General features: G+C 38.1%; 1 protein-coding gene across 11 annotated transcripts in view; it reads left to right on the top strand.

The window, feature by feature from the left end:
* Positions 1-27,736, top strand: part of SNAP91 (synaptosome associated protein 91) — a 155,308-nt gene that overhangs the window by 99,640 nt on the left and 27,932 nt on the right. For 8 of the 11 annotated variants that reach the window (XM_055137165.1, XM_055137163.1, XM_055137159.1 and 5 more), the window contains exons 14-23: positions 7,248-7,262; positions 7,411-7,578; positions 13,771-13,878; positions 14,536-14,796; positions 15,039-15,116; positions 15,301-15,372; positions 15,759-15,842; positions 17,094-17,177; positions 25,318-25,452; positions 27,046-27,195. In XM_055137165.1, the coding sequence (XP_054993140.1) occupies positions 7,248-7,262; positions 7,411-7,578; positions 13,771-13,878; positions 14,536-14,796; positions 15,039-15,116; positions 15,301-15,372; positions 15,759-15,842; positions 17,094-17,177; positions 25,318-25,452; positions 27,046-27,195 (1,155 nt within the window). The remainder of the gene's footprint in view (positions 1-7,247; positions 7,263-7,410; positions 7,579-13,770; positions 13,879-14,535; positions 14,797-15,038; positions 15,117-15,300; positions 15,373-15,758; positions 15,843-17,093; positions 17,178-25,317; positions 25,453-27,045; positions 27,196-27,736) is intronic. The other 3 variants (XM_055137167.1, XM_055137168.1, XM_055137169.1) reach the window with 3 other exon arrangements.

Below are 27,736 nucleotides of genomic sequence, written 5' to 3'. Positions count from 1 at the left end.
CTTCCCTTCTCTTCCCTTCCGTTCCCTTCCCTTCTCTTCCCTTCCCTTCCCTTCCCTTCCCTTCTCTTCCCTTCCCTTCCCTTCCCTTCCCTTTCCTTCCCTTCCCTTCCCTTCCCTTCCCTTCCCTTCCCTTCCCTTCCCTTCCCTTCCCTTCCGTTCCCTTCCCTTCCCTTCCCTTCCCTTCCCTTCCCTTCCCTTCCCTTCCCTTCCCTTCCCTTCCCTTCCCTTCTCTTTCTTCCCCTCCCCTGACCTCACCTCCCTTTCCTTCCTTCGTGCAATGACAGTGTAGTCACACACACTTGGTCTGGGCATCATAGAATGGCGGGTAGCATATCTGTTCACGGTGTTCCACGCTCCTCCTGACTTTGCACCAGAGATCATGCACACTGTCGTAAATTTGGGAGTCACAGATAGCAGAGCTACACGGGACAAACTTTGTGCATGTCCACAGCACTGGGAATTGAACTCAGGCCGTCACACCTCTGCAAGGCAGCCCCCAAGGACAGTGTTTTGAAGAGGCAAAACTATACCCAGGTGAGAGACTTGCTATCTGTAGCCCCATCTATAGAATTCAGACACCATAGTCCTCCCCTGTAATAACTAGTGTGTTATCTTACCTTATTCCTGCCACCGGAATGCTTCTCCAAGTAACCTAGGAGGAGCTGGGTACTCTACTGCCCTGGGTATAAGCCTACTGATCTTGGTTTCAGCTGCAATGATCCAACATGAGACACACTCACACACCTGCCTATAACCCTAGTAGCACGCACTGTGACCTGACTATAATTTAAGGTCCTGAAGCAGTTCCATTTTTTGGCCAGGGTGTTGTCATGTTCGTCCTGGTGAGAGACATACCCATCTTTGCCCAAGGAGAGGGGTCTGCAGACCTTGGGTACAACTGTTGCCCTCAAATATCACTCGAGCTTGATTCGAGACCCATTCAGCTGCAATTCAGGGCCAGTCATCAGTCATGTGCACAAAGGAATCTAGTAGTAGCCATGCCTATACACACACACACACACACACACACACACACAAAGAGAGAGAGAGAGAGAGAGAGAGAGAGAGAGAGAAGTAATTCCACCCTCTGCGGACCCAACCACAGGATAAATTAGACCTTTCTTCCAGATCCAGCCCTACTGGGCAGATTGTTGAAGGAAAGCCCATCCTGCCAGGGACCCGGTCGGCTTCTCACACTCGCACACTCTGAGCGCGAGCTCATTCAGTCGTGATATCAGATGGAGAGTTAGCCTGGGATCTGATAGGAAAATGCCTTTACTATGAAAAATGCCAAAATCAGTTCCTAAAAACTTTAAGAGCTGGGCTGGAGTGATAGTACAGTGGGTAATGCGTTTGCCTTGCACGCGCCTGACCCGGGTTCGATTCCCAGAATTCCATATTCTCCCCTGAGCACTGCTAAGAGTAATTCCTGAGTGCAGAGCCAGGAGTAACCCCTGTGCATTGCCAGGTGTGACCCAAAAAAGCAAATAAACAAAACAAAAACAAACCTGGAAGAGCTGTTTACTCCTTCAAATGTGCACACACTAGGGCAAAACTACTATACATATTACAAAGAATCAAGTAAACATTCAACACCACAAAGAAAACTAATAAAATTCTTGTTTGTAGATAACCCTAGAGAAACAGAGATCTTTGAATCGCATAACAATGATTTAAAATAATTACTGAAGATGTCCAATTGTGTGTGAGGCCCTGGCTTCAGTCCTCACCCACCCCCCCCCACAATACATCAACAATAAAACAAAGACACCCAAATGCAAGAGAATCCTAACAGACAGCTAAACAAAAATCAATGAAATAATTCATGAGCAAAATGAGAGGTTTACTTTTAAGAATCAGATAATAAAAATGTAGGAAGCCATCAATAGAATCAGTGGAATAAAATGTAAAGTTCATTGAAGGCCAAAGGGCAGTGGATTTGACCAAGTAAAAGACATAATCCATAAATAAAGATCATTAGAAATTATCACATTAGGGAAAAGAATACTGAAAAAAAGCATAGGGGAGACATGACACATTATAAACTGAGTGAAATTATTGCAGTTATAGAGGGAGAAGAAAGAAAAGGACAGAAAGCTTATTTTATTTAATTGTATTCTTTAAACATGTAGGCACTATGATTTATAGTACTGTTAATAGTTTTAGGTGTATAGTATTCCAACACCAAATCCACCACCAATATTATCTTTGTTCCCCCACCAATATCTCAAGGTCATCTCCTAACAACTTAGTTTGGTAGGCCGACATCCAGGGTCTGTTACCATTGGCCATTTGTTGCTTTCTTCCTTTATTTCTCTGTAGCCCATGTATGACAAAGAGCACTCTGTATTTGCTCCCTCCTTCTGACTGACTTTACTCAGTATGATAAACTCTAGTTATGTTATATCCATGTTGTAGCAAAATGTATAATGTTATATTTTCTTATAATGAGTACCATTCCATTGTATATACATAATTTCTTTATCCAGTTATTTGTTCTTGGGCCCATGAGCTGTGAGCAAGTAAGTCTTGGTAACTGTTAACAGTGTTGCTAAAGTGCAAATGTATTTTTAAATAGTGTTTGGGGGCCCTTCAGTTGATGCCAGGAAGTGGAATTGCTGAGGCCTATGTAAACTCAATTCTTAATTTTTTTGCAAAGTCTCCATAGCATTTTCCATAGAAATTGAACCAGGTGACACTTCCACCAACAGTGGGTGAGGGTTCTTTTCCCCCCATCTTCCTACCAGCACCGGTTGTTTCTACTACCCCCACCCACCCCGTCCACTCCTTTGGTTTTGTTGTTCAGGATTTATTCTTGGCTTTTCCCTCAGGGATAACTCATGTTGATGTAGCGATCAAGGGATCATATGGGATGCCAGGGACGTATCAGGATCAGGCATGATTTTGCTCTCGCCAGCCCCACTTTATTTATTTTGATGAGTGTCAATCTTCCTGTTTTGAGGTGTTACCTCATTGTTGCTTTAATTTTGTTTCCCTGATGGAGAGCCCTTTTGCACTTTTTCATTTATCTGTTGCCTATCTGTGTCTTCTTTGAGAAAGGCTCTGTTCAGCTTCTCGTTATATTTTGATTCATTTTTCCATAAGTGCTTTGTTTATCTTAAATATTAGCTGTTGTCAGGTCTGTAGTTAGAGAATATTTTCTCAAAGAGTATGGGATGTCTTTTTATTCTTGTTATTTTATTGGAGAAGTGTCTATGCAGATCCTCTGTTTTTAAAATCAAGTTGTTTTTAGTTGTTGAGTTGTGTAATTTTTTTTAATAATTTTAACTTCTTGTTGAATATATGATTTGTGGATGTCATCTTTCCATTCAATAGGTTGTTTTTTATTTTGATGCTTTCCTTCATTATGCAAATGCTTGCTTTTGGTTTGATAGCACAGCAGGTAAGGCGTTTGCCTTGCATGTGGATGGCCCAGGTTCAATTCCTCCACCCCTCTCAGAGAGCCTGACAGGCTACTGAGAGTATCTTGCCCGCATAGGCAGAGCCTGGCAAGCTACCTGTGGCATCTTTGATATGTCAAAAACAGTAACAACAAGTCTCACAATTGAGACATTACTAGTGCCCGCTCGAGCAAATCTATGAGCAGTGGGGTAACAGTAACACAACAGTGATGGTTTCATTTGTCTACTGCTATGGTTTTTCTTTTGTTTTTGGAAAATGCCCAGCTGTGATTAGGGCCAACTCCTTATGATACTGAGGGACGTATGCAGTTCCAGGGATGGAACCTAGGTTGGCCACATGCTAACTGCTGTATTATCTCTCTAGCCCCTGATGTTTTTTGGGTTGTTTGTTTGTTTGGCTGTTAAAGACCAGTGTATAAAGGCTACATCAAAGAATAATGAACTATGCTTTGTATTCCATGAACTATGCTTTTGGTAATAAGTCCAAGTATTTAATCCATTTTTAATTAATTTTGTAAGATAGTAGTCTGCTTTCATTTTTAGCATGGGTCAACCAGTTGTCCCATCGTTATTTATTAGAGTTTTCTTTCTCCATTATACAATTCCTTTGTCATACATTCTATTCTGTTTATCTATACATATTTTTTTATTTCAATACTGTACTATTTTGACAGAGCCTAGCAAGCTCTGTGAGCAAACCTACCATGGCATATTTGATATGCCAAGAGCAGTAACAAGAAGTCCCAGGATGGAGACATTACTGTTGCCCGATCAAGATCAAGCAAATTGATTAACAATGGGACAACAGTGCGACAGTGCAACTACTTTGATTATCGTAGAGTCATAGCATACTTTGAAGTGAGGGAACATAACCATATCTGTTTTCAGTTTATATATGTTTACTCCTAAATATATGATTTTTTTTTAGGCAATTGTAAATGGAGCTGTTTTTCCTATAGATGTCCAATAGTAGTTGAAATTGAGATTTAATTGTTAAAAATACATTTTGATTCATTTGACTAAAAAAAGTTTCTGCTTTTCAAAAAGTATGTCCACTTTAAGCATTTATGAATTTTCTCAGAATTTATAGATAATAAATATTGCCATTTGGTGAAACATAATATAGGTCATATTTTCTGTTGGTGGTATAAAGCAATAAAATTTTATCAGACTCAAATTTAGTAAATTTTATTTAAGTAAAACATACAGGTTTTGATGTTCTCTGGGCTGGTGTGAACATTTTGACTAAAAGAAGGCAGCATTTCAAAAAGTCCTTTGGTCCTGATGTTGAGAAATTTTTCATCAAAATGTCTATGTATCTTAAATGTGGATAGACAATTTCACTTGAAGTAAAATTTCTAGTTTGAGACATAAAAAAATTAGTAGATTTTGGGGCTGGAGTGATAGCACAGCAGGTAAGATGCTTGCCTTGCACGCAGCCGACCCCAGGTTCAATTTCCAGGCATCCCATATGGTCTTCTGAGCACTGCCAGGAGTAATTCCTGAGTGCATGAGTCAGGAGTAACCCCTCTGCATTGCCAGGTGTGACCCAAAAACAAAACAAAACAAAAAAACAAATAAAAATTAGTAGATTTCATTGAAATTATCCACAAACATCTTAAGGCATTAATAGAGTGTGATCAGATGACTCATAAAAGCTTCTATGTGGACTGTTAACTTCAGTACAGGCAGTTTTTATGATGCAAATTACCATTTGTATGTTAATCAAGACTGGAATAGGGGGCTGGAGCAATAGCACAGTGGGTAGGGCGTTTACCTTGCCCGCAGCCACCAGGGTTCAATTCCCAGCATCCCATATGGTCACCTGAGCACTGCCAGGAGTAATTCCTGAGTGCAAAACCAGGAGTAACCCCTGTGCATCGCCGGGTGTGACCCAAAAAGCAAAAAAAAAAAAAAAAAAGACTGGAATAGTGTCTTTAAGCTTTTTCAGGCATGTACATGTGTTCCATACATATAGACTTATTGGAATGAATAGTCCTATAATGAAAACTAAAATAATTTAAATGCTAGGTATTGTTTATTCTGTTTCTTATTTAATAATTTCTGAAGTAAACTGCCCATTCCTTGTCATAAGCAATAGCAGAGGAACCAAATGTATCTTGCTTTCGATATTCCACTTTGATTTATAATTTATAATTTCAGAACATATAATTCTGGAACAAGTTGTATTGGCCTACAACTATTGGTTTGAGGTATTATTTGAAGTACCTTCATTTTTCCAGGATTTTAGAGGTAGTTACAAAACAACAGAAATACCCTTGCCACAAGTTAACCTGGACACTCTCCCTGCTACTCATTAGATAGAAATTCAAACATTTAAAACTTTTTCCTAATGACAAGCATACTCTGTAATACGGTTTTCTGGTATTATTATGGAATATGTAAGATTTTCTTAGAAAGAACTTTGACTTCATAGAGTGCTTCTAAATAAAGTTTTTGGACTTGCAAATTGCATATATAAATTAATGTGATTATTTTTAGTATCTTATTTGTGTCTCATGAATTTTTTAAGGTCTTCTAGAACTTTTGGTGTACTGAGTTCTCATGTTTTTAACGTTCTGAATAAAACTATGAATTCTGATATAACTTCTTTATGGTCAGAATAAATTTCCAATGTTATTCATGAATTCAAATATGAGTTTTGAAGTTTATCAGATAACTTTGAGACCAAGAATGCACATTCTGAATGCTTAATCTAAAATTAGTTGCTAATTAAAAAGACTTTGCACATGACCATCTCTGTTCTATCTCTGATACCACATATGGTCCCTTGAGCACTGCCAGGAGTGACTCTTAAGGACAGAGCCAGGAATAAACCCTGAGCATAGCCAGGTGTGGCCCAAAAACAAACAAATAAAAAACATCCTTTTTATTTTTTTATTTTTATTTTTTTTGGCTTTTTTGGGTCACACCCGGCGATGCACAGGGGCTACTCCTGGCTCTGCACTCAGGAATTACCCCTGGCCATGCTCAGGGGACCATATGGGATCCGAACCCGGGTCGGCCGCGTGCAAGGCAAACGCCCTACCCGCTGTGCTATCTCTCCAGCCCCCAAAACATCCTTTTTAAAGAAAACCATTTTAATTAGGGATGTCAACTGTAATTCTATTTTTTGAGCACTAAGAAGCTGTGAACTGTTTGGTGGAATCCTGACCTCAAAAGGGTTGAAATTTTTTCATTCTGTGTGATAACTCATATTTGTTTTTTAAAAATAGCTCATTGTAATATAAATATCAAGATTATTGTATCAAATAGAAAAAAATAACATAAAACTTGTGAAGATTATTTAGATTAGGATTTCCTTTTTCTTATATTTAATTACTTGATTATGTTTGGTATATTTTATAATCAAGAAAAGCTTTTGTGAAGTAGTCTGAAGTATTCAGAACTAAAATGACAGATCGAGTGAAAATCAACAAAGTTCAGTTTGTTCAGAATTAACATGGCTGGTATATTAAGATTAATCAGAGCAGATGAAATGTTAAATCTGCTGAGAAATAAATTGAATTTGTGAAAGTTGTTTAGACCTGACTTAAGATAAATGTCTTGACCTCCTTTGCTTTCAGTTTTCCCTTCTATGAAACCAGAAACTTGAGAAGACTCCTAAAGCCCCATTCATCTCAAAAGTTCCATGATAATAATAGAGGATGCATTAATTATTTTAAATTCCAAATGATCTGTAGAGGTACACGAAACTAAAATTGCTTTAGTTAGTGCCTCACTCTGCTTGGATATTGGTGTGATTGAATGTTTCAGCTTAATCTCTTGTTTCTTCATATGCTGCCACTTAACGGACATCAATAGACCTTTTGGGAGAGGGTGAGTATAGCTTTATGTTTAAACTTCTGTTTTTGAGCGACTTCTTTCTCTTGATAGCTATCACTACTTTGATGGTTCGGAGCCTGGTATATCTTTTGCCCTTTCCTTTTCCTTTCCTCTATTTGCTCTTCATCACTGGGGTCTACAGATTCTTTGGCTGCACTTTCCTCTGTTCCCTCGGAAGCACCGATTTCGGATCCATTTGCACCTGAACCTACCCCTCCTACCACCACTGCAGAAATTGCAACTGCTTCCGCTTCTGCCCCAACTACTACAACTGTCACTGCTGCCACTGCTGAAGTGGATCTCTTTGGAGGTTAGTCAGTCACATCACTCTTCTTGGATTTTCCTTTCAGCATTGCGGAAAAACGACTTGAATCTTGAGGGGGTGGGAAAAATGTGGTCATTATATAACAGCATGTCAAAGCGTTTAAGTATTTTTTAAATGTTTATTCATACATATTTATCCTTGCTGGGTTTATTAACTTGATCTTCACTTGATTGTAGGAGTTTTACAACAAGAGGTTGCCATGTTTTCGGTCCATCTGATGGTCCTTTTGTTTTTAAATTGGGATCTAATTTGCTACTAGAACTCTTTCCCAGTAAACATCTGCTCGACGGTGCCTGTGGAAGAATAGTACTACACCTCACGGTCATTATTTAGTTCTTTTTTTTTTTTGTAACCACACACGAATACTGAGAGAATATTACTTGGGAACTATAGTAGGAAGGAAAACCATCATCTTAGTTGCTTCTTAAGGTATAGAATTTTAAAACTCATATAAGAGTAATTCATATTTAGAGGTCTCTGAAGAGAATTTAGCTATGTGCTCGCCCACACACACTCTGCCTCCGCCACACACACACACACACACACACTCTCTCTCTCTCTCTCTCTCTCTTTCTCTCTCTCTTTCTCTCTCTCAGACTTATTTTGTCAAAAACTTGGGTTATCTTTGGCTTTGAAACTTTGCAAGATTATTTGAAGCAACTCTTGAAATGCTGATTGAAAACAGGTGTAAGTCGCATTTTGAAATGATTGTCTGAAAATACACTCTCCACACAAATGTAAATTCTGACACAGAGTTGATTTACAGCTGTGGACTTGAGTCAGATATCCCCGACTTTGCCAGTATAATATGCCTGGACTTGATGAACAATCTGAGGCCAGTTGATTTACGCATTCCCATATGACTCGTGAATATCCAAATGTCCAAACCTGGAGAAATGCTGGGATCAAGACTAGTGTTATATTCATCATAGTTTCGTGTTTCTGTATTATAACATCTTTCCCAAGACATTCTGAGAATATGCTAAAGAATTTGGAAGAAGCAAATGATGGGAAGGGTAGGAAAGATTTGGCAGGCTCTGGCAACATTCCTGTATTCCTGGGAGAGCAGACCCTTAAGCAGTCACATACCACTGTTCTCCAGGCCGTGCCATGACCTCTGAGGTTTGCCAGCAATGTCTGCAACTCTGACACTCAGTTCAACACAGCATAGTTGCCACTGTTTCATACAAGAAGTTTTCTGTGCTGCTCTTGCTGTTATATAAGCAAACTTTGCTATATTTTAAAAAGTAGGGGGAAGTGTTTGCTGATTTCTGAGTTACCCATCGTACAAAGACAGTCATTTAAGAAAGTTAGCTTTTGTGTTATGCCTCTATAATCTCTGTGACTACCAAATTAAAGATTTAGCTTTAATTTATAAAATTGACCTTTTCACCCCTTCATCTTCCTCCTCACCATTATCAATGTTGGCTGTGGGTGGTATAGGCTTTTTCTGAACTGGAAAACTTCAAGGAAAATATGGACAGAATGGATAAAAAATTTGTACTTAAACATTTCTGTGCCTTTACATGCTCAATTTCTTGTTTTTCATTCATGTGTGAGGAGCTTTAATTGCCTCAAAGAAATCAACTTCATCTTGCTTCCTCATGACTCTTTAATAAAGCCTAAGATATTTCTTTGAAATATTCTTTGTGCTCTTATGCTCTTCATGTTGATCACTTATCACGGCTTTGACTATATTTGCCAAGTAGAGAAGTATATTTGTTTCCATGAAATATTTTCATGATGACATTCCTTTTACCCTAGCATACAAACTTAAAGGCCTAGTACTGTAGAAATCATTTAACTTAATGTTCCCAAAATGGGAATCACTTTCTGATTCTCCAGTAGCTTTTCTAGTCTCGTGGCTGGAAGGTGAGTAAAGAGTACAATTAGAAATAACCACAGTTATTATTATTATTTTTTTTTTTTTGCTTTTTGGGTCACACCCAGCGATGCACAGGGCTTACTCCTGGCTCTACACTCAGGAATTACTCCTGGCGGTGCTGGGGGACCATATGGGATGCTGGGAATCAAACCCAGGTCAGCCGCATGCAAGGCAAACGCCCTACCCACTGTGCTATCGATCCAGCCCCCACAGTTATTTTTATCAGTCTGCGTTGTGCTGTAAATTATCTTGCAGACTCTGACAACTATAAAATATATGTCATTCATAGGCAGGTGGCTGTATTTGATCTGATCTCTTTTGTGGTTTTCATTAATCGAACCTAATTTATTTCATTTACCTAATTTATTAAGAATTATTTGGGGGTAGAATTTGAAATAAAGACAAACTTGAAATATCTTTGGCCACATTGTGTGGCCACTTTTTTAAAATGGTGCAGTGGATAAGGCGCTAACCTTGTGTAGAGACAACCAGGGTTTAATACTTAATACCACATACCATCCCTGAACCCACTGGAGTCATCCTTAAGCACAGAGCCAGGAAGAACTTTCAGCACTGCTGGTGTGCTTCCCCTCCCCGCAAGACCAAAAAATTTAAATGTTTCTTTTGAATTTTGTAATTTTAAAATAGAACTCACAAATAACAAGAGAAGTAGGTAGTTTGTTTATTACCTACTAAAGACTCAACTTTTAAAATGCTCTTTTGGGTCATATACAGCATACTTTAAGTAAGGTGAATAAATTTAAGTTTTGGAAAATAGACTTTTACTTTATTAATAAGAAACATTAAATCATTACATTTCAGGTGCATATTAGCCTGGTATTTTTATTATAATTTTAAGAAATAGAAAATGTCCTCCCTTAATGTATAGATTGAAGCCCATAAAAGATTTCAATCATCTTCATCTAAGTCATCAAATTTTTCAGATGTATTATAGGTCTTAAACTCATTTTTTCTTAAGTGGACTATCAAAAACTGAAATCTGCTCTCTGTTGTCATGTAAAATAGCATTGACACTGCAGTATTTATTAATATAGTGAAATATAAGATACTGAAAAAGTTTTTAAAAACTGAACATCCTGGGGGCTGGAGCAATAGCACAGCGGGTAGGGCATTTACCTTGCACGAGGCCGACCCGGGTTCGATCCCCAGTGTTCCATATGGTCCCCTGAGCACTGCCAGGGGTAATTCCTGAATGCAGAGCCAGAAGTAACCCCTGTGCAATGCCAGGTGTGACCCAAAAAGCAAAAAAAAAAAAAAAAAACTGAACATTCAATTTTTCATTTTGTAAACTTTAATAACAACACATTACTGTGTAACAACACAGGGTTTTCCAAAGCAGAATTTTTTACCTACCCCAGGATGCCCTTTCAATCAACTGTGTGGGTTTGTGAACAAACTTCCATAAGGGTGGTAGTCTGTGAACAGGAAAATCAACTATCTCTCTTAGTAAAGCTGATCTTATCTGTCCAGGTTGCTAACAAAGCTAAGTTAATCAGTCTTACTTAAAACCTATACTTAGAAGCTGGGGAAATAGCTTAAGTGGCAGAGCACATGGCCAGCATGTGTGTGGCCCTGAGTTCAACCCCGGGCACCAAATACTGCTGCTGCTGCTCCCTCTCCAGTGTGACCCTTAGTCCTGGAGCCGGGCTAAGCCCCACCAGGTGTGGCCCTCATCTTTTAATAAGAACAATATTTCTAGAGAGGCTAATTTAGATTTCCCATAAGAGTCTTATAATCTGGGCTTTAGGCGAACAAAAGAACTGGCGAATCTTGAGCTATTGAGAATGTTTGAAACCATGTGCCACAGTGTGTGATTTAAAGGTGGCACATGTGGCATGAGAAGATAGGGGGAATAGTTCAGGCTGGTTAGATCTTGGAAAAGTTGTTATATTATTTAAGTTTCAGAGACCGTTCTTTTTAGATTACTAAAAGGAGAAATATGTGTGTGTGTGTGTACATACACACATGCGTGCTCGAACACACACACACACACACACACACACACACACACTCTAACACTCGGCAGCGGTGTCAGGCTGGTTTGCTGGTTATAACATGAACTGAACTCATTACAGCAGAATGGTTAGAACATACATTTCCAGGAAACAGCACTGACAAAAAATTGTCAGAATGTAGAAAGGAGCAGCAAATGACTAACACGGGAGAGAAAAGAGGATTTGACAATAGCTCTAGTCTTTTAGTACTGGAAGAGTAATTCTGTTATTGATAATGGAAAAAAGCTAGAGATGAAAAGATTTTGTGGGTTTTAACAGCATAAAATTGTTAACAGCTTTTCCCGAGTTCTGACTGGCTAGAGGGCTAACTAGGCTATTTGAAAGTTCTTGCTCAGGGTCTCATGACTAACATCAGACAGTACCTAGTGCTCAAATTATCTGTGACCTCCCTTATTAATATCTCTGTCCCTGGGCTAGGGGATTTAACAAGCTGGGGCTAAAGCAGCTGAGTCTTGTCTTTAAGAGAAGTTTAGATAGTAATGCATACTTTAGTTTATAATGTATGGTCTTAGTTAATAGGAGGGATGTTAAAAGGAAATACTGTGATGACAGAAAAAACAACACACCTTTTTCCTAGGAGATAGTTTAAATATGGATTTCACCTTATACAAAAGTAATCATTAAAGAGATAAGCCTATGCATATTTGTTTTACCCCAACACTGATATCTAACTGATATTACTTTCATCCTACAAGGAGGGCAGAGTGAATAGAGTAAAAACCACTGAGACAACATATAGCTCAATCCCAACTCTCATGGGCCATGTGACCTAGATCTCAGCATTCAGATTCTCCAAGCCTCTCTTCTTTCTATCTACAAATTGGAGATGATGATGAATATTGTCTATCCTAATTTCTACTCAGAATATATATTGATCTAAACATCAAATCAATCTGTCAGATATGAGTAAGTCATTGTTCCTTATCTCTTAGAGTGTTTTGGCTGTTAAAGGATCCTTTAACCTGTGAGTCCCGAATGTTTGCTCTTGTCCCTAACCTGGGACCGTAAGGCATTTCTAAAGAGTGCTTCATACTCTGATCAGTCTGAAAGGAGCCTGGTTCAACTGAGAAACAACTGTCTTGGCTATAGCATTACCTACACCTCAAGTACTGCGTAAATCTCCTCCAAAGGAAATATACTCTAGCGTTTCTCAGACATTTTTAGCAACTTTTTTCATGAGAAAAGGAGTGGTGCAACAGGGAACCCTGTTTGGTATTGTGAAAGGTATTATTTTAGGATGGAAATCTAACAGGTAAGTGACAGTTATAGGTAGGTCTTGATCTATATTTCCAAAGTGTTTCCTCTACTAAGAAGGTAAAACATCAGAGCTAGCATGTCTCAGGAAACTCTAGATTTTTTTTAATCAGAAATTAAAATGATTTATTGATGCCCCATACTCAAATCAGACATTTACATAAGTAAGCATTTATAAACTGGTGGAATTTCCACTAAAACAGTAATATACTTGTAGTCTTAAGATATGAAATTGAGTTATTGTTATTAAGATATTGAAATTAAGATATTGTTGAACAATAGATCATTTTCCAAATAACTAGAAAATACAGTATTGAAAGCAACTATAAAATAACTTTGAAGTAAAGGCATTATGGTATACCATCCTGGAATTTTGTTTTCTTTCATTAAAACAGCTTCTTAGTTATATCTGACAATGCTTTTAAGGATAATGAAGACTTAACTTATGAATTCTTAGAAAATCTTTCATGTTAACAGTGTAATCTTGTCTTTACTATGCTATAAAGAAATCTTTTCTATTATTCTTGATATATTTATCTTCATATATTTAATTTTATTGGCATTAACGAAGACATCTGTGTTTGCTAAAATCCACCTGTCAGAAACATCATAGTAACCATTGAATAAGTATTACCTGGACATGAAAGTTTAAAGTTTTAAATTACATAATAAAGTTGTTTTTGTGTTTCAATTTTCACATCCATTGATTTCTAATAATACATAATACATGCTTCACAGAGCCCTTATACAATGAGAATCCCGTTTTTTGGCACCTAATAGCCTCTGCAGTGTCAACGTTGTACTGTTTGCATGTAACTAACATAAGGGGGTGCAAAGAATCATTGTTTGGTGACGGCCAGTAGTGCATGGGCCATGAAAGTGCATTTTAAGAAATTCGTGTTGTATAAGGGAGCCTTCTTCGCAATTTAACTCGGTTCTTTTACTATATTTTCTTCTCTTTTTATCCCTTCCATTTCTGTTGATTTAAAAACTGCACCCAAGATGCCTTTGCAGCTTCTCCTGGGGAGGCCCCTGCAGCATCCGAAGGGGCCACAGCACCAGCTCCCCCCACCCCGGTAGCCGCAGCTCTTGATGCATGTTCAGGAAATGGTGGGTTCCAAGTCACAAGCCAGTCTGTTGTTTCTTCTGTCCGATTGTGAAACTCCTGTAGTTAGATGTGGCCATATGTTTTTTTTTTCTAATTTTAATTCTTCTGAGTATAAAGTATCATTCATCATACTCGAATAAATAATGCCGGCGCTTGAAACATTAAGACTGTGAAGTGCATACTTAGCGAAATTGACAATTTCTCAAGATTGACAATTTTTGTCGGTATGAGTATGCTCTCTTAATGTTTTCCTTTGACCTCTTAATGTTACCTGGGCCCTTTAGGGACACTGAGTTCAGCTGTGTAGGCATATGCGAACAAATTTTTACAGCCTCCGAATTGGCGAGATTAAGTGAGGATTTGAGGAGAACTATCTCAGACAGAGCCTAGACTGCAGACTGATCTCACAGTACTGTGAAATTGTTCAGTTCTCTTACCTTGGGGTACCTACTCGGTCATTCATTTAAAAATAAATAAATAAATAAATAAACCATTCTCATCCCTGGGCCCTACTAATGGGAGAGTAGTTTCAGCAGCCGAATGCCTAGTTAGGACATCAGTATCTGTGTCAGGTGTCTCTTACCTGTAGTTATGAGTCCACTCTTCGTGTCGTCCATCCTTACTGATGCTGTATGTATCTCCACTTTCCTTTCCAAAAGACCCCTTTGCCCCATCTGAAGGTAGTGCAGAGGCTGCGCCCGAGCTGGACCTCTTTGCAATGAAGCCACCTGAGACCAGTGTTCCTGTAGTTACCCCTACAGCTAGCACAGCCCCTCCGGTTCCCGCCACTGCTCCTTCTCCTGCTCCCACCGTTGCAGCTGCCACTGCTGCCACGACCGTCGCTGCCACCACTGCTACCACCTCTGCCACCACCTCCGCCACCACCTCCACCGCTCCTCCTGCTCTAGATATCTTTGGTGGTAATTTTTTGTTGTTGTTGTTGTTGTTGAACTCTTGCTATCTGGTGGATTGAATTCTGGCACTTGAAATAGAGCGCATCCACAGCTATGACTGCATGAATAGTGTGTAATGAAATGGTTCTCCGGAAACCATTTGCTGCTTGCTTCAGAATTCTCCCAAGTGCCAATTCAGAACTGAGAATTGATGCTCCTTCAGTCTTGTTTGCCAAGTTGAGTAAAGGCTTGTATGTTCTTGGTCTTAGATTTATTTGAGGCTGCTCCTGAAGTCGCCGCAGCGCCTAAGCCAGATGCTACTCCTAGCATAGATCTGTTTGGTACAGGTAAAATTAAAGCAATCCTTTTTTAAAAAAAAAATAAATAACAAAACAAAACATTGGTTCTCTTAAATGTTTTCACAATTAAGCTCTTTTCTCCTCGCCTGTGATAATGCATTTGTTAGATCTGACTTTGATTTCAGCTTTCTACTCACTTCTGCTTGGTTTTGGTTTGTTTCACTTTTGGAAGATGCTTTCTCCTCTCCACCACAAGGGGCCTCTCCTGTGCCCGAGAGCTCTGTCACTGCTGACCTACTATCCGGTGAGTGCTTTTGCCAAGGTCACTCTTTCTGAGATGTTATTCCCTGGGGGTTATGCATGAAGAGGCAGATAGCAAAACATGCTCTTGTCTTAGTTCATTTAAACTCACTTCTAAAAATACCTCATTGTTAGTTTCTTCACCTACTGATGAGAGTTAACAAGTCATCTTACTGGAGTGAAAAGAGAAAACTTTTTCACACTAAAACTTCTGACATCAAAATTTCTCCTGCAAATTTTTTTTTAATTAGTTTGCTTTTCCTTGGATGTTAAGATTGTTGCAGTTTTCCAGCTTAGACTAAAACATGAACTCTTAAGAAGCTTTGGGTCCAGGCTGGTAGTTTGTTTCCAGGGGGTGACACACACTTTCCTGTTCTATGCTTCATACAGTGGATGCGTTTGCAGCCCCAGCTCCTGCGACCACTGCCTCTCCAGCAAAGGCGGAGTCTTCGGGGGTCATAGACCTCTTCGGGGGTGCGTATCTCTCCACCTTCATCATATGCAAAATCTCCCCTGCCTCTCAGAATAGTTTTTAAATCTTCTGTGTCATTGTATTTTATCATTTTTTTCTTTTGACTATGACATGATCTCCATCACCTAAATATAAACTTAAGTTTTTAATAACTAACCATTTCTCTTACCTCGTCATATCCACCCTTATTCATTCACTGTCATTCTCATTACCCAACAAGACCAGATCATTTTTCATTTGAAGTCTTCATGTTTTTAACTTTTTGTTCCTCCTAACACATGAACTGATTGGAATCTCCTTCTTGGTTCTTCTTGGGAATCCTGATCTCTTGGCTAAATCAGTGTTTCTACTGTGTGTGTGTTTTTGAAGCAATATAAACACTAACTTGACATTCCAGAATTGAAATAAGCCAGTCAGATCTGAAAGCAAGCTCTGCACATATTATTCTGTATGGTTTATTCATGTAGAGTTTAGTCTTTTAAAATCCTTCAGGAGAATAGACGTTTCACTAGGTTAAATATATCCACCTCCACCTTTTTTGGGTTGTTGTTATTTGAAGGCAGTGTGATGTGTTGATTTAACACTTGGACTACTCATTTGGATAATCACTTAAAATTGTTCTGTTAGCAGCAAATTTACAGACGAGAGTACAGGTTTGAAGTGACTTCTTCATGAGTATCCATACATATAAATGCACCAGGCTAGACTACCATCCTGAATAAGTTAAACCAGCATTGAGTCCCAGAATACATTAAAGCATTATGTGTGTACCATGATGGACCCAGGGGGAAAACAAAAATATTAGGCTGTGACATGCAAGGGCTCTAAACTTGTTGCAAATAACACCAAACCTTGACATATAGGCACCAGTAACATTTGCTGCTGCTTGAAGTAAGGTTATAAATTCCTTTTCATGTTTAATACTAGTAGAGTTATAAATGACAGATCTTATTTAATCTATTAAAAATTTTAAAACCATCATTTTATAATAGATGACAGGATTTAGTCCAAAGGTTTATTCTTTAAAATTTATTTGTCCTGCAATTATGTGTTCATTCTTAAATGTGGTGCAATTCCATTTTAAGAGAATAAACCAATCAAAACATAATTCGGTTCACCCAATCATTCCACATATCCATAGGCAACAAGCTCCCTAAAGTGTCTTGTCTATGCATTTCTCTGCAAAACACTTACTTTCTGTACTTACTGTCTACACTCTTTTACTTTTTTGCTGCATAATGGATAATGGGTAGATGCATTTGGAAGTAGTGCTTCTGAACCCCAACCTGCACCTCAGGCTGCTTCTAGTTCATCAGCATCGGCAGACCTACTAGCTGGTAATTAAATGAATTAAAGTAAAATGGTATATTGTGGAAGTTAAGTTTTGGACATATTTGGATAAGTAGTAGATATCTTATATAAATCAACGTATGTGTTTTCTTTCCCTTTTGAGACTTAAAATTGAAAAGCAAAATATTGTGTGACAGAAGGTTAAATATTTCCAGAAATTTTTTTAATTAGTCTTAAAATTACAGTTGTTTTATAACAACCTCATAATTCATTGAGTGCTCTTAATTAGCCTTCCTCTCAGTTAAACCATTCCTTCTTGTTTTCTAAAGAGGTCATATGCTTACATAGGTATTTGAATATTTTTTTTGCCCATTTTTAAAGGTATATGTGGGGAAAGGTACCATGATATTTGACAGCCGATCAATTCCCCAACATATGAATCCCTCTAAGAGAAGCTGTTAAGATTTCTATCATTAGACTAAAGCCATGGTTGCACATGCAACCTTTTAACAGGCTGTCTGGTATTTTTTCAAGGTAGGACGTGTGATAAGAAGTCAAATCACTCCTTGAGAGGATGGAAGGAGTAACCAGAGCCCTGCTGTTAACCTTGCCAATCATCAGTAATTCAGACTGCACCAGTAATTCACAGTAATTCTTTCTGGCAGCAGTGACATTTTTTAAATGTATATTTTCAGGATTCCTTGGTTAAGCATGTTCTCTTTGTACTAAATGTCAGTGGCTATTTATGATTAAAAGACTAATCATGCTTAATGCACTTCATACCAGTGACTGACAGTTGATATTGTCCTGAATCTTAAAAAACTGGAATTCTGCTCTGATGTCTCATGGACTTTGGAAGCTGCAAATATAATAAAGGACAGCACACTCCAAACTACAGCTGGCTTCTTGAGGGGGAAAGGGCTAACCTGACTGACTTTTCTCTTGGTTGAAATATTATTCATAGCACTTTGAGCATCGTCACAGAAACTTTCAGCTTTTACTAACCAATGAACATTTCAGTTCTTACTAACCAATAATTCAGGTGTACAGTGTTTAGCAGTTAAGGTTTTGACAGACTGCAGATAGCATAGTTTAAAATGGGGGGTGGGAGGGAGGAAGATTGCCATTTTTAAAGTGAGATTACTGATTATAAGCCCTTTGCTTTGAGATTATAATTAAGATTGAAATGTCATCTAAAATGAATGGCTTGGGAAATTTACAGAATTCTTGGAAGTCTTTCTTCCTTGAATATTTAGAAGCTTTCTCTCTGGCTGTCGCTTTTCTGCCAAAGAGGGATTTGAAGTCTCCTGGACAGGAGCCTTGAAGAGTCGCCAGCCACTGTTGGTCACTCCACAGTGCTGCAAAACCATGTTGTCTTTTCTGGTGTCCTTAACCACTTGGCCTTTCTGTGTTTCCAGGGACAGACATGAGATTTCATATCTCTAAATGAAGTTAGGACACCTAGAATGAGAGCAGGGAGACCAAAGACTGGAAAAAGCAATGTTTCTTCCCTGTTCCCAGGCGTAAGTTGGGCCAGAGAGATAGTACAGTGGGTAAAGCACTTACCTTGCACAAAGCCACCACAGTTTGATCCCCAACACCACACATGTTCTCCTGAGTCCAGCCAGGAATGATCCCTGAGCTCAGAGAAAGCAAAACAAAACAAAAAGAAAAGGCCCCTTAAGACTCTGGCTCAGAGTGATAGTACAGGGATAAACGTGTTTGTCTAGCATGCGGCCAACTTGCTGATTCAGTTACTGGCACCATATATTCCCCCAAGCACTGCTGGGTATGGAGAAAAAAAGTACATCTGAGGTTGGAGTAACAGTACAGTGGGTAAGGCTAGTGCCTTGCATTCAGCTGAGCTGGGATCAATCCTTGGCGCCACACATGCTCCTCCTGAGCTTTGCCAAGAGTGATCTTTAAGCACAAAGCCAGGACTAAGCCCTGAGTATGACTGGGTCTGACCCCAAAACCAAAATATAATAAATAATATTAATAAAACTGAAGACAAAGACCGATGAATCGTGTTTTAAAAGTAGGTATATGTTTTATAAAAACTGGTATTCTTAACTGAAATTTACTTCTGAAATCGTCAAATAATTCCAGGTCCAAATTGCGCATGAAATGCCGTCTTAACTATCAGTTCCTGAGTAAATTGAGAGTTCTATATTGTGTATCAAATGTAATGAAATTAGATAAAATGCTAGTGACCTATTCAATTACTAAGTCAACTGCCATGACCAATGAGAACAGACTAAAGAATATTTCATTCTAAGTCATTGAAATATCTATATCTATCATACAGATATTATTTATATCTCAGAGAGAGTCTGGCTGGTAAAATGACAATTCCGTTTTTAGCAAGTAAAAGTAAGTTAAAAAGTAAAACTTTAAAATCCTTATAAAATATACTAGTTGAAAATATAGATATCATATAGAGACAAAATATACATATCTTTAGATGACAGGTATGAAAATGGATTGTTAAGAGAAATCAGGTGTATTGAAGATTTTTTTTTCTTTTTGGGTCACACCTGGCGATGCACAGGGGTTACTCCTGGCTCATGCACTCAGGAATTACCCCTGGAGGTGCTCAGGGGACCATATGGGATGCTGGGAATTGAACCTGGGTCGACCGCGTGCAAGGCAAATGCCCTATCCGCTGTGCTATTGCTCCAGCCCCAGTATTGAAGATTTTGACTAACTTCTGAGGTTGACATCACACAGAAAAAACATTCTACTATGAAGATACAATTTTGGGGTGACTGAACCATAAATTGTTAGTGATGGAGGAATTTACCACATTCTGTCTTTAACTCCCAAAGGAAAGAAAATGGAAAAGGGTTATGAGATCCTTTATGATTTTCCATTATGTATTATTCACATTATCCAGTGACTTTCAGCAGCCACAAAAGTTTGAACTGATGTTAAAAATATATGTCTGGTGTGAACTTAACAACAGTTTTCAATTAATGGGAAGACCAATTATGTTTTCATCTTGTGTTGGGGTGGGAAACCATGTCAGATAGAGACTTTCAGGCTATTTTTTCTAACTGAGGCAGACTGATCTGTGTTAAATAGAATGCATTAATAGCCATTTGTGCCACTGAGAATAATTGAAATCATATTGTCTTTAACATAATGAAAGAGGGGGCTGGAGTGATAGCACAGCAGGCAGGGTGTTTGCCTTGCATGCGGCTGACCTGGGTTCGATCCCTGGCATCCCATATGGTCTATGATCTCCCCAGCACCGCCAGGAGTAATTCCTGAGTGCATGAGCCAAGAGGAACCCCTGTGCAATGCTGGGTGTGACCCATAAAGCAAAAAAAAAACTCATAATGAAAGAAATATGAATGTGTGGGGAATATGCGAGGGAGTGTGCCTACTGAGTTTTAAATTTTCACTCTTCCACCCATGTGTTGTAACTTGAATATGTTACAACCAAGTTTTTTCGTGTTTTATGTAGAGTAGCGAATGTCAGGTTTTTATATGTCTGTATTAATAGAACTTCATTAAGTGTGTAGGCTGCTCCCCTTTAGAAAGATACATTCATGAAACTAATCACTGTCATACAAGTCAGTGTGTCTGAGTGGGTGAGCATCTAAAGATAGTTGGTAATTCATTTACGGTATAGTACAGTTCAATCATGGTTTCTGCTGCTACCTTATTCTCACTTCCATAGAATGCCTTTCTTGATATAATTTTGAACTTCATAGATATTAGTAGCTTGAGTTTTTTATTATTTATGTCCACTCCCTGGGGCTAAGATTTTTCAGTTTGTTAAAAGGAGGAATTCCCCACTCTTCATTAGTGCCCATAGGTTTTGTGGTCATGTGCTTAACTCTTCATTTAGAGTCTACCAATAGATCATTTTCTTTAAGATAATCAGCTGATTATTTTATATCATTTTAAAACTTTAATATGCCTCGACTTACAAAGATAACTACTTCATAAGAACTGACTATAATAGAAAAATTATCTTTCATGTTTCTGCCACATTTATAAACCATTGAGTAGGGCATAACTGCATCACTCCTAGATGTAGGAAAGAGGCCATGTGTTATTGTGGTGAAGAACCCAGCTCAAGGGCCCAAAGGAGAGTATAGGAGGTAAGGTGCTTCCTTAAATGCAGCTGACCCAAGTTCAATCCCCACTACTACATATGGTCCTCCTGAGCCCTGCCAGGAGGGACTCCAGAGGACAGAGCAAGGAGAAAGCCCTAGCATCATGAAGTGTGGCCCATAAACAAAAGAGAAAGTACTGAGACTCTAGAAGATTCCTTTGTAATCCTGGGTCTGCATTCTATCATGTGATCTTGGCCAAATGATTTAACCATTCTGATCTCAGCTTTCTCATCTAGAAGCTTTACAAGGTTGTTATAAGGATCAAATAAATTAATAATGTTTTAGGTTAAGCTGCATGAAATTCCTATTTCTACAGGACAGATATTTGGGAAACATATTGGCAATTTCTGCGCTTCCTAAAAAAATTCTTAGAGCCTGGCATTTGGTAAGCCCCATGCAAATAAAGACTTTCCTCTTACTTTCTAAAGAAGGTACTCTTTTTTTCCCAGTGAAGTGTTATATATTCACCTATGAATGTTTAGCATATGAAACTTATTAGAGCACTAAGAAAATAAACCCTAAAATAAATACACACACTTGCTTTTCTCAGTTACTCAATGCTAACAAGGTACGGTAACTTCTTTATTTCTTTAATTCAAGCCATAAAAAAAATTGGCTTGAAACAAATGAACCTTTCAAAATTAATGTGCTCTGATTCGAGAATGAAATATTGCCAGGGGGAGGGGCAAATTTTGTTGTTGTTTTAGATCACACCCACCTGTACTCCTGGATCTGCACTGAAGATCTGCACCCATGGCAGTGCTCAGGATACCATACAGGGTGCCGGGAATCAAATTTGGGCCAGCCACCTCCAAGACAAGTGTCCTACCCATTACATACTCTCTCAAACAGCAGAGGCAAATTTTAAGAAACTGAAAGTCAAGTTCAGTTATATCCAAATTACCTATAATACAATCACATCATAAGAAAAAAAATATTTCTGTAGTAACCACAACTACATCTCAGCTTGAGCTGTTAACCAGCGTTAGCATAGCCACCAGTGCTCCTAAATCAGTCATATCCACAAAAATAATTGCTTTGAACCCATATTTTTCTTTTCCTGATACTAATTCTTAAATACATGCAAACTGTTTTATTCAGTAAGAAAATTTATATGATACATTCCTTAAACACTAAATCATTGAAACATCCTAGCATAGCATTAAACACAATTTATATAGGTAACAATATTCAAAGATTTAATTTTTTTCATGAACATACACGGAATGTCTAAATCCATTCATACCACTGTCAGTTTTCAGGAAGAGTTTAACCCTCATTATTGCTTGCTTTGTAAAAACTGGAGACAATAAATTTCAAAATCATAACTTGCTTTTATAAAGTAGAAGTTTCCAGGTATTTTTTAAGTTTTCTTTATGCAAGCAGTTTGTAAAAAGAGAAAATATGCTTATATTAAAAAGGAATATATTCCCAAATTAGGTATAAGAAAGACTTCTGTAATAGTAATTTCTTTGAGAATAGAGTACTGTCTAGTCTTACAACTGATATACCATTTTATAACAGTGAGACTGGTGCACATCACAAAAAACAAAAGCAACCAATGTTGGTTGTGGTGGAATGGGGACCCTCATTCACTGCTGGCATGTATGTAAACTGAGTTAGCCTCCTTTGGAAAACTATATGGACACTTCTCAAAAAAAATAGGAATTTAGTTTCTATATGACCTAGCAATTTCTTTTCTGGATATGTACCCCAAAGACCTAAAAACTATTCAGAAAAGACATTTGCCTTCCTGTGTTTAGCAAATCCGTCCTACTCACAACAGCAAAACTGTAAAACAACCCAAGTGTTCAAGAAAAAATGACTAAAAAAAACAAACTATGGCATTTATATACAACAGAATGTTACTCAGCTATAAGGAAAGGTGTAATCATGCAATTTGCTGCTCCACGTACAAATACGGAGAATATCACGTTAAGTAAATTTAGTCAGAAAGAGAGAGACAGACACAAAATAATCTCTTTCTCCCGTAGCAGAATATAAAGAATCATAGTAAGAGAATAGTAAATGCACAAAGGCAACAGAAACTGGTTTTCTCTAGGAAACTTACCACAGTTTGGTGGGGGGAAGTAGCGAAGGGGTAATTTTAGGGATAGTAGTATGGAGGGGGTCAGTGGGCAGTGATGGAGGGAAGCAGACCCTGTGATGGAGGGTGCTGTGCTGGAGTAATTTATGCAGGAAACACTGCCATTCACAATTTTTTAAACCATGGTGCCTAAAATAATTTTTTAAAGAAATAACTTCTTTCTATCTGGCCTATACAGCTGGGCTGAATATTCCCAGGAGTGGCCCCTGGCTCCACGGATGATTGCTTGGCAGCTGCTCATAGAAAGGAAATTAGTTCCTCCAAAGATTACAGTTTTTTTGTTTGTTTGTTTGTTTACTTTTGGGGTCATACCTGGCGATGCACAGGGATTACTCCTGACTCATGCATTCAGGAATTAATTCCTGGCAGTGCTCAGGCAACCATACGGGATGCTGGGGATCGAACCCGGGTTCGAGGTCGGCCATGTGCAAGGCAAATGCCCTATTCACTGTGCTTTCACTCCAGCCCTATAGTTATTTTTTTTTAAATAAAAGGAATATAAAGTGAGTTCAGTCTCCGCTTCTTTTGACTGAAAGAAACTATTTGCTTCTAACTTTCAAAAATGTTTTGGGGTTTGATTACTTTCCATTAATATTTTATGTTCAGTCTTATCTTTTATATTCAAAAATGACCTTCCCTTGGTGAGAATTAATGCAGTGTTTTAGGACTCTGCTGAATCTTAGTGCAAAAGACAAGACAAAAGACACAGTTCCTGGGGTTGGAGCGATAGCACAGAAGGTAGAGTGTTTGCACATGTCTGACCCAGGTTCAATTCCCAGCATCCCATATGGACCCCTGAGCACCGCCAGGAGTAATTCCTGAGTGCAGAGCCAGGAGTAACCCCTGTGCATTGCCGTGTGACCCCCTTACCTCTCCCCCCAAATAAAAGACAGTTCCTGACATCAAAAACAATCGCCATGAAGGGGAGCTTGCAATGGAGATTCAGAAGTATCATGGAAGGGAGAGCTGCAGGTGGGGTGCTTAGGACTCAGAGCAGAATACACAAGTTATGGGCACTTGGTGAAGCAAGCCTGCAAGTACTTGTGACTGGTAGCAGTGGGTGACAATATAGGACAATTGAAGAACCACCTTCTACTTCACTAGGATGGCTGATTAAGGTTGTGATAATCAAGTTTGTGAAGATGAGAGAGATCATCCAGCAGACAGAGTAACCTGATTTCCATAGAAAAAATATTCCATTCTATAACTCTCAGAGTTATAACCACTAGTGAGGTATTTTTAAAAGTAACTGTGTCAGCATTGTCTGCTCAGAAAGATCAGTGTGGTTCAGCACGAAGGCTAAGTTGGAGGAGGTCCATACAGGAGACAGGAAGTGTCTCCGAGTGACTGTTTATGAATCCTGGAGCCAAGTGGGGGGGGGAGGTGGATGACCTTAGACTTGGCAGTAACAACATTGGGACTAGAATATGTACAGAAGATATTAAAGAAGATTTAGTAGCAGGATGCATGCATATTTTTCTGGTTTGTATTTTATTATACTGAGCATACATATATGTGTGTGTGTTTGTGTGTGTATACACATACATACATACACACATATATAAGCACTTTCTAGCTATTTTATATTGTGATTTGAAGAAACAAAATTTAAATGTCACAAAAATAATTACCTGAGTTTCCAGCCTAGCAAGACTTCTTAGCTGTACATACACTTATAATAATAGATTTGGCTACCAAAGTATCTCTTAATAAAAGTGTATTTGCTTGTATGCTGTTTTACTTATAATCAACTTAATTATCTCATTAATGCATGGCAGATATCAAGATACTTGATAAATCTCTAGAACAAACGTCTCAGATTTGTTTGACTTCTCATCTGTATACAGTCGATTCCTTGTCCATCTTCTATAACTTTTTCTTTCTACTTTTTTATGGCCTGTAACCACCTTTAGTTGTTCCTGCTTATATTTTTCTGGGACATTTCTTCTCCAGGATTTGGAGGTTCTTTCATTGCCCCATCTCCATCACCAGTGACTCCAGCTCAGAATAACTTGCTACAACCCAATTTCGAGGCAGCTTTTGGAACAACGCCTTCAACTTCTAGCAGCAGCTCCTTTGATCCATCAGGTGAGGCAATGATTTTCAAAGGTGTTTTTTTTTAAATTTATGCTCTAATAATAAGGCATTCTACCGAGGTTAGTATACTATGAGGAAACTTATTAGTAAATACTGAGTGTTAACTTGGTTTTAAAACCATTCCGTTAATTTCTCCTTTATAACTGACGTAGATTTTTTTTTTTGGTATACCTGATGCTTTAATAATTAGCAACATTCACTCTCTGTGTTTCTTTTTTCTTTTTTCAAAGAAATCCAGTTACACACACACACACAGAGCATTTGTTTGCATGAACGTATGTACGGTGATTTAGCGTTGGATAATAGAAAACAAATAATTTGTTCTATACTTTTGTAGAATAATGTGTGGGCACACCCACTACTATTGCTTTATACCCTCTGAACCTTGCATGGCCCTCAGTTTAATGAAGTTGAGACACAAATACTATTCTTTGCCTGCCTTTAACCTTTCATCCTGCTGTCATTTTGTTTGTATTCTCTTCCATTCTACTCTTCTCTTCTCATGCTGGGTCCTTACTACAAATTTTCAATTGGTGAGTTTTTGGCAATTAAATGTGTTTCAGAAACACCCTTAATTTGTCCTCTGCCTGACAATTTGGTTGCTTCTATTGCCAGTGCCTAGTTGAGTGTTGTCATTTTTCAGTTTAGAATTATTTTGTAGTAGCATTTATTGTAAGTCATTTTTGTTGAAATTTAAGTTTTAATAAAAATTAACAGCCACAAAAAATTGACATAGATGTTCGCAATACCTTATGCATATGCTATGAGTCTACATTTTGAGTAGTCTTCCAGGAATTAAAGTGGTAATTTATTATATAGTAATTAGAAATTATCAAAAAGAGTATGATTCCTAGTATATAAGTGGTATTTTTTAATATATCCATTTTAAATTAAATTAAAATTGATCATTTTAGTGAAAGAAAAATTCTTTTTCTAACATTTGGTCATATTTTTCAGATACTTATTCTAGCTATTAAATAAGGTTTTTAATTGTACTAATTGCATAGAAGACTAGAATATTTTTCTCATTTAAAATTTTATTTGAAAGTTAACATCTATGGATTTCATAGTAAAATGCTTAAACATGACTGTAAATCACTACCATTTTGAATAAGAATTTAGTTATTGTATTTAATATTAATAATTACCACTTATAAGTCCTTAGGTAGAGTTATAATTACAATAAAGATGATATAGCATCTATTTTAATATCCACAGCAAATCCATAGAGTTGTGGTACTTTGCCCATTTGTAGATTGAGAAAACTAAAAGCCAAGGTAGGGACTTCTTTTGAAGTCACAGATTTGTGAAACTTACAGCTAAACTTGAACCCAACTCTGATTCTGAAATCTGTGCTCTTTCCTGTACATTACACAGATTCTTTTACATGTTCGTTCATATTCATTAGTATTCCACACTGTATAAGTAAACATGTGTAAAGATGTCCTTCTTGGTGTAATTGTTATGAAAAGTGTGAATTTCATGCCTTCTTTTTAAGTATTCATTTTTTTTTCAAAAGGCAGCCTTGTTTCAGTTTGTCATATGATGCTCTTTTATTCTGAACCTGGTCTATTTGATTTCCAGTGTTCGATGGCCTAGGTGATCTTCTGATGCCAACCATGGCACCGACTGGGCAACCCGCACCCGTCTCAATGGTACCACCCAGTCCTGCAATGGCAGCAAGCAAACCCCTTGGGAGTGATCTGGACTCATCTCTCGCCAGCTTAGTAGGCAGTAAGTAATAAAGATTTGGGTGGCTTTCTATTTTATTGCGGCACCATGATTTCAGTACTACATATGGTAGTTTCGTGCATCTGTAGTTCTAACACCATACTCGCCACCACAGTGCCCTGTTCCTTCTATCAGTGTTTCAAAGACTCTTCCAATCCATTTCCCTCCCCACCCCAGGAAAGCTCAGTTCTATGGACCAACTCTCCAGTTCTGCAGACCGACTCTCCAATTCTGCTGCCTGTGAATATTTGTTCCTACCCTAACACCATATCTATATCCCAAATGCAAGAGAGATCATTCTGTTTCTGTTCCTTTCCTGTGACTGACTTCACTCAGTATGATACCCTTTAATTCCATTGCAGGTACATTTCATTTTACTGAAAGCTGTATGAAAATTTTATCAGATCTTTGATATAGACTTCTTTTCTCTCTATGATTTAGGTACTGCACATATATCTTATTGCAATTCATTACCCTTTGTCTTTATATCCATGAAAGCACATTGATGATACCCAGTACAAGATTACTTAAATATATTTTTCAC

The sequence above is a fragment of the Sorex araneus genome, chromosome 4 (assembly GCF_027595985.1).
Source record: "Sorex araneus isolate mSorAra2 chromosome 4, mSorAra2.pri, whole genome shotgun sequence".
In the NCBI taxonomy this organism is placed as follows: Eukaryota; Metazoa; Chordata; class Mammalia; order Eulipotyphla; family Soricidae; genus Sorex; species Sorex araneus.
This window is presented reverse-complemented; position numbering and strand designations above follow the sequence as displayed.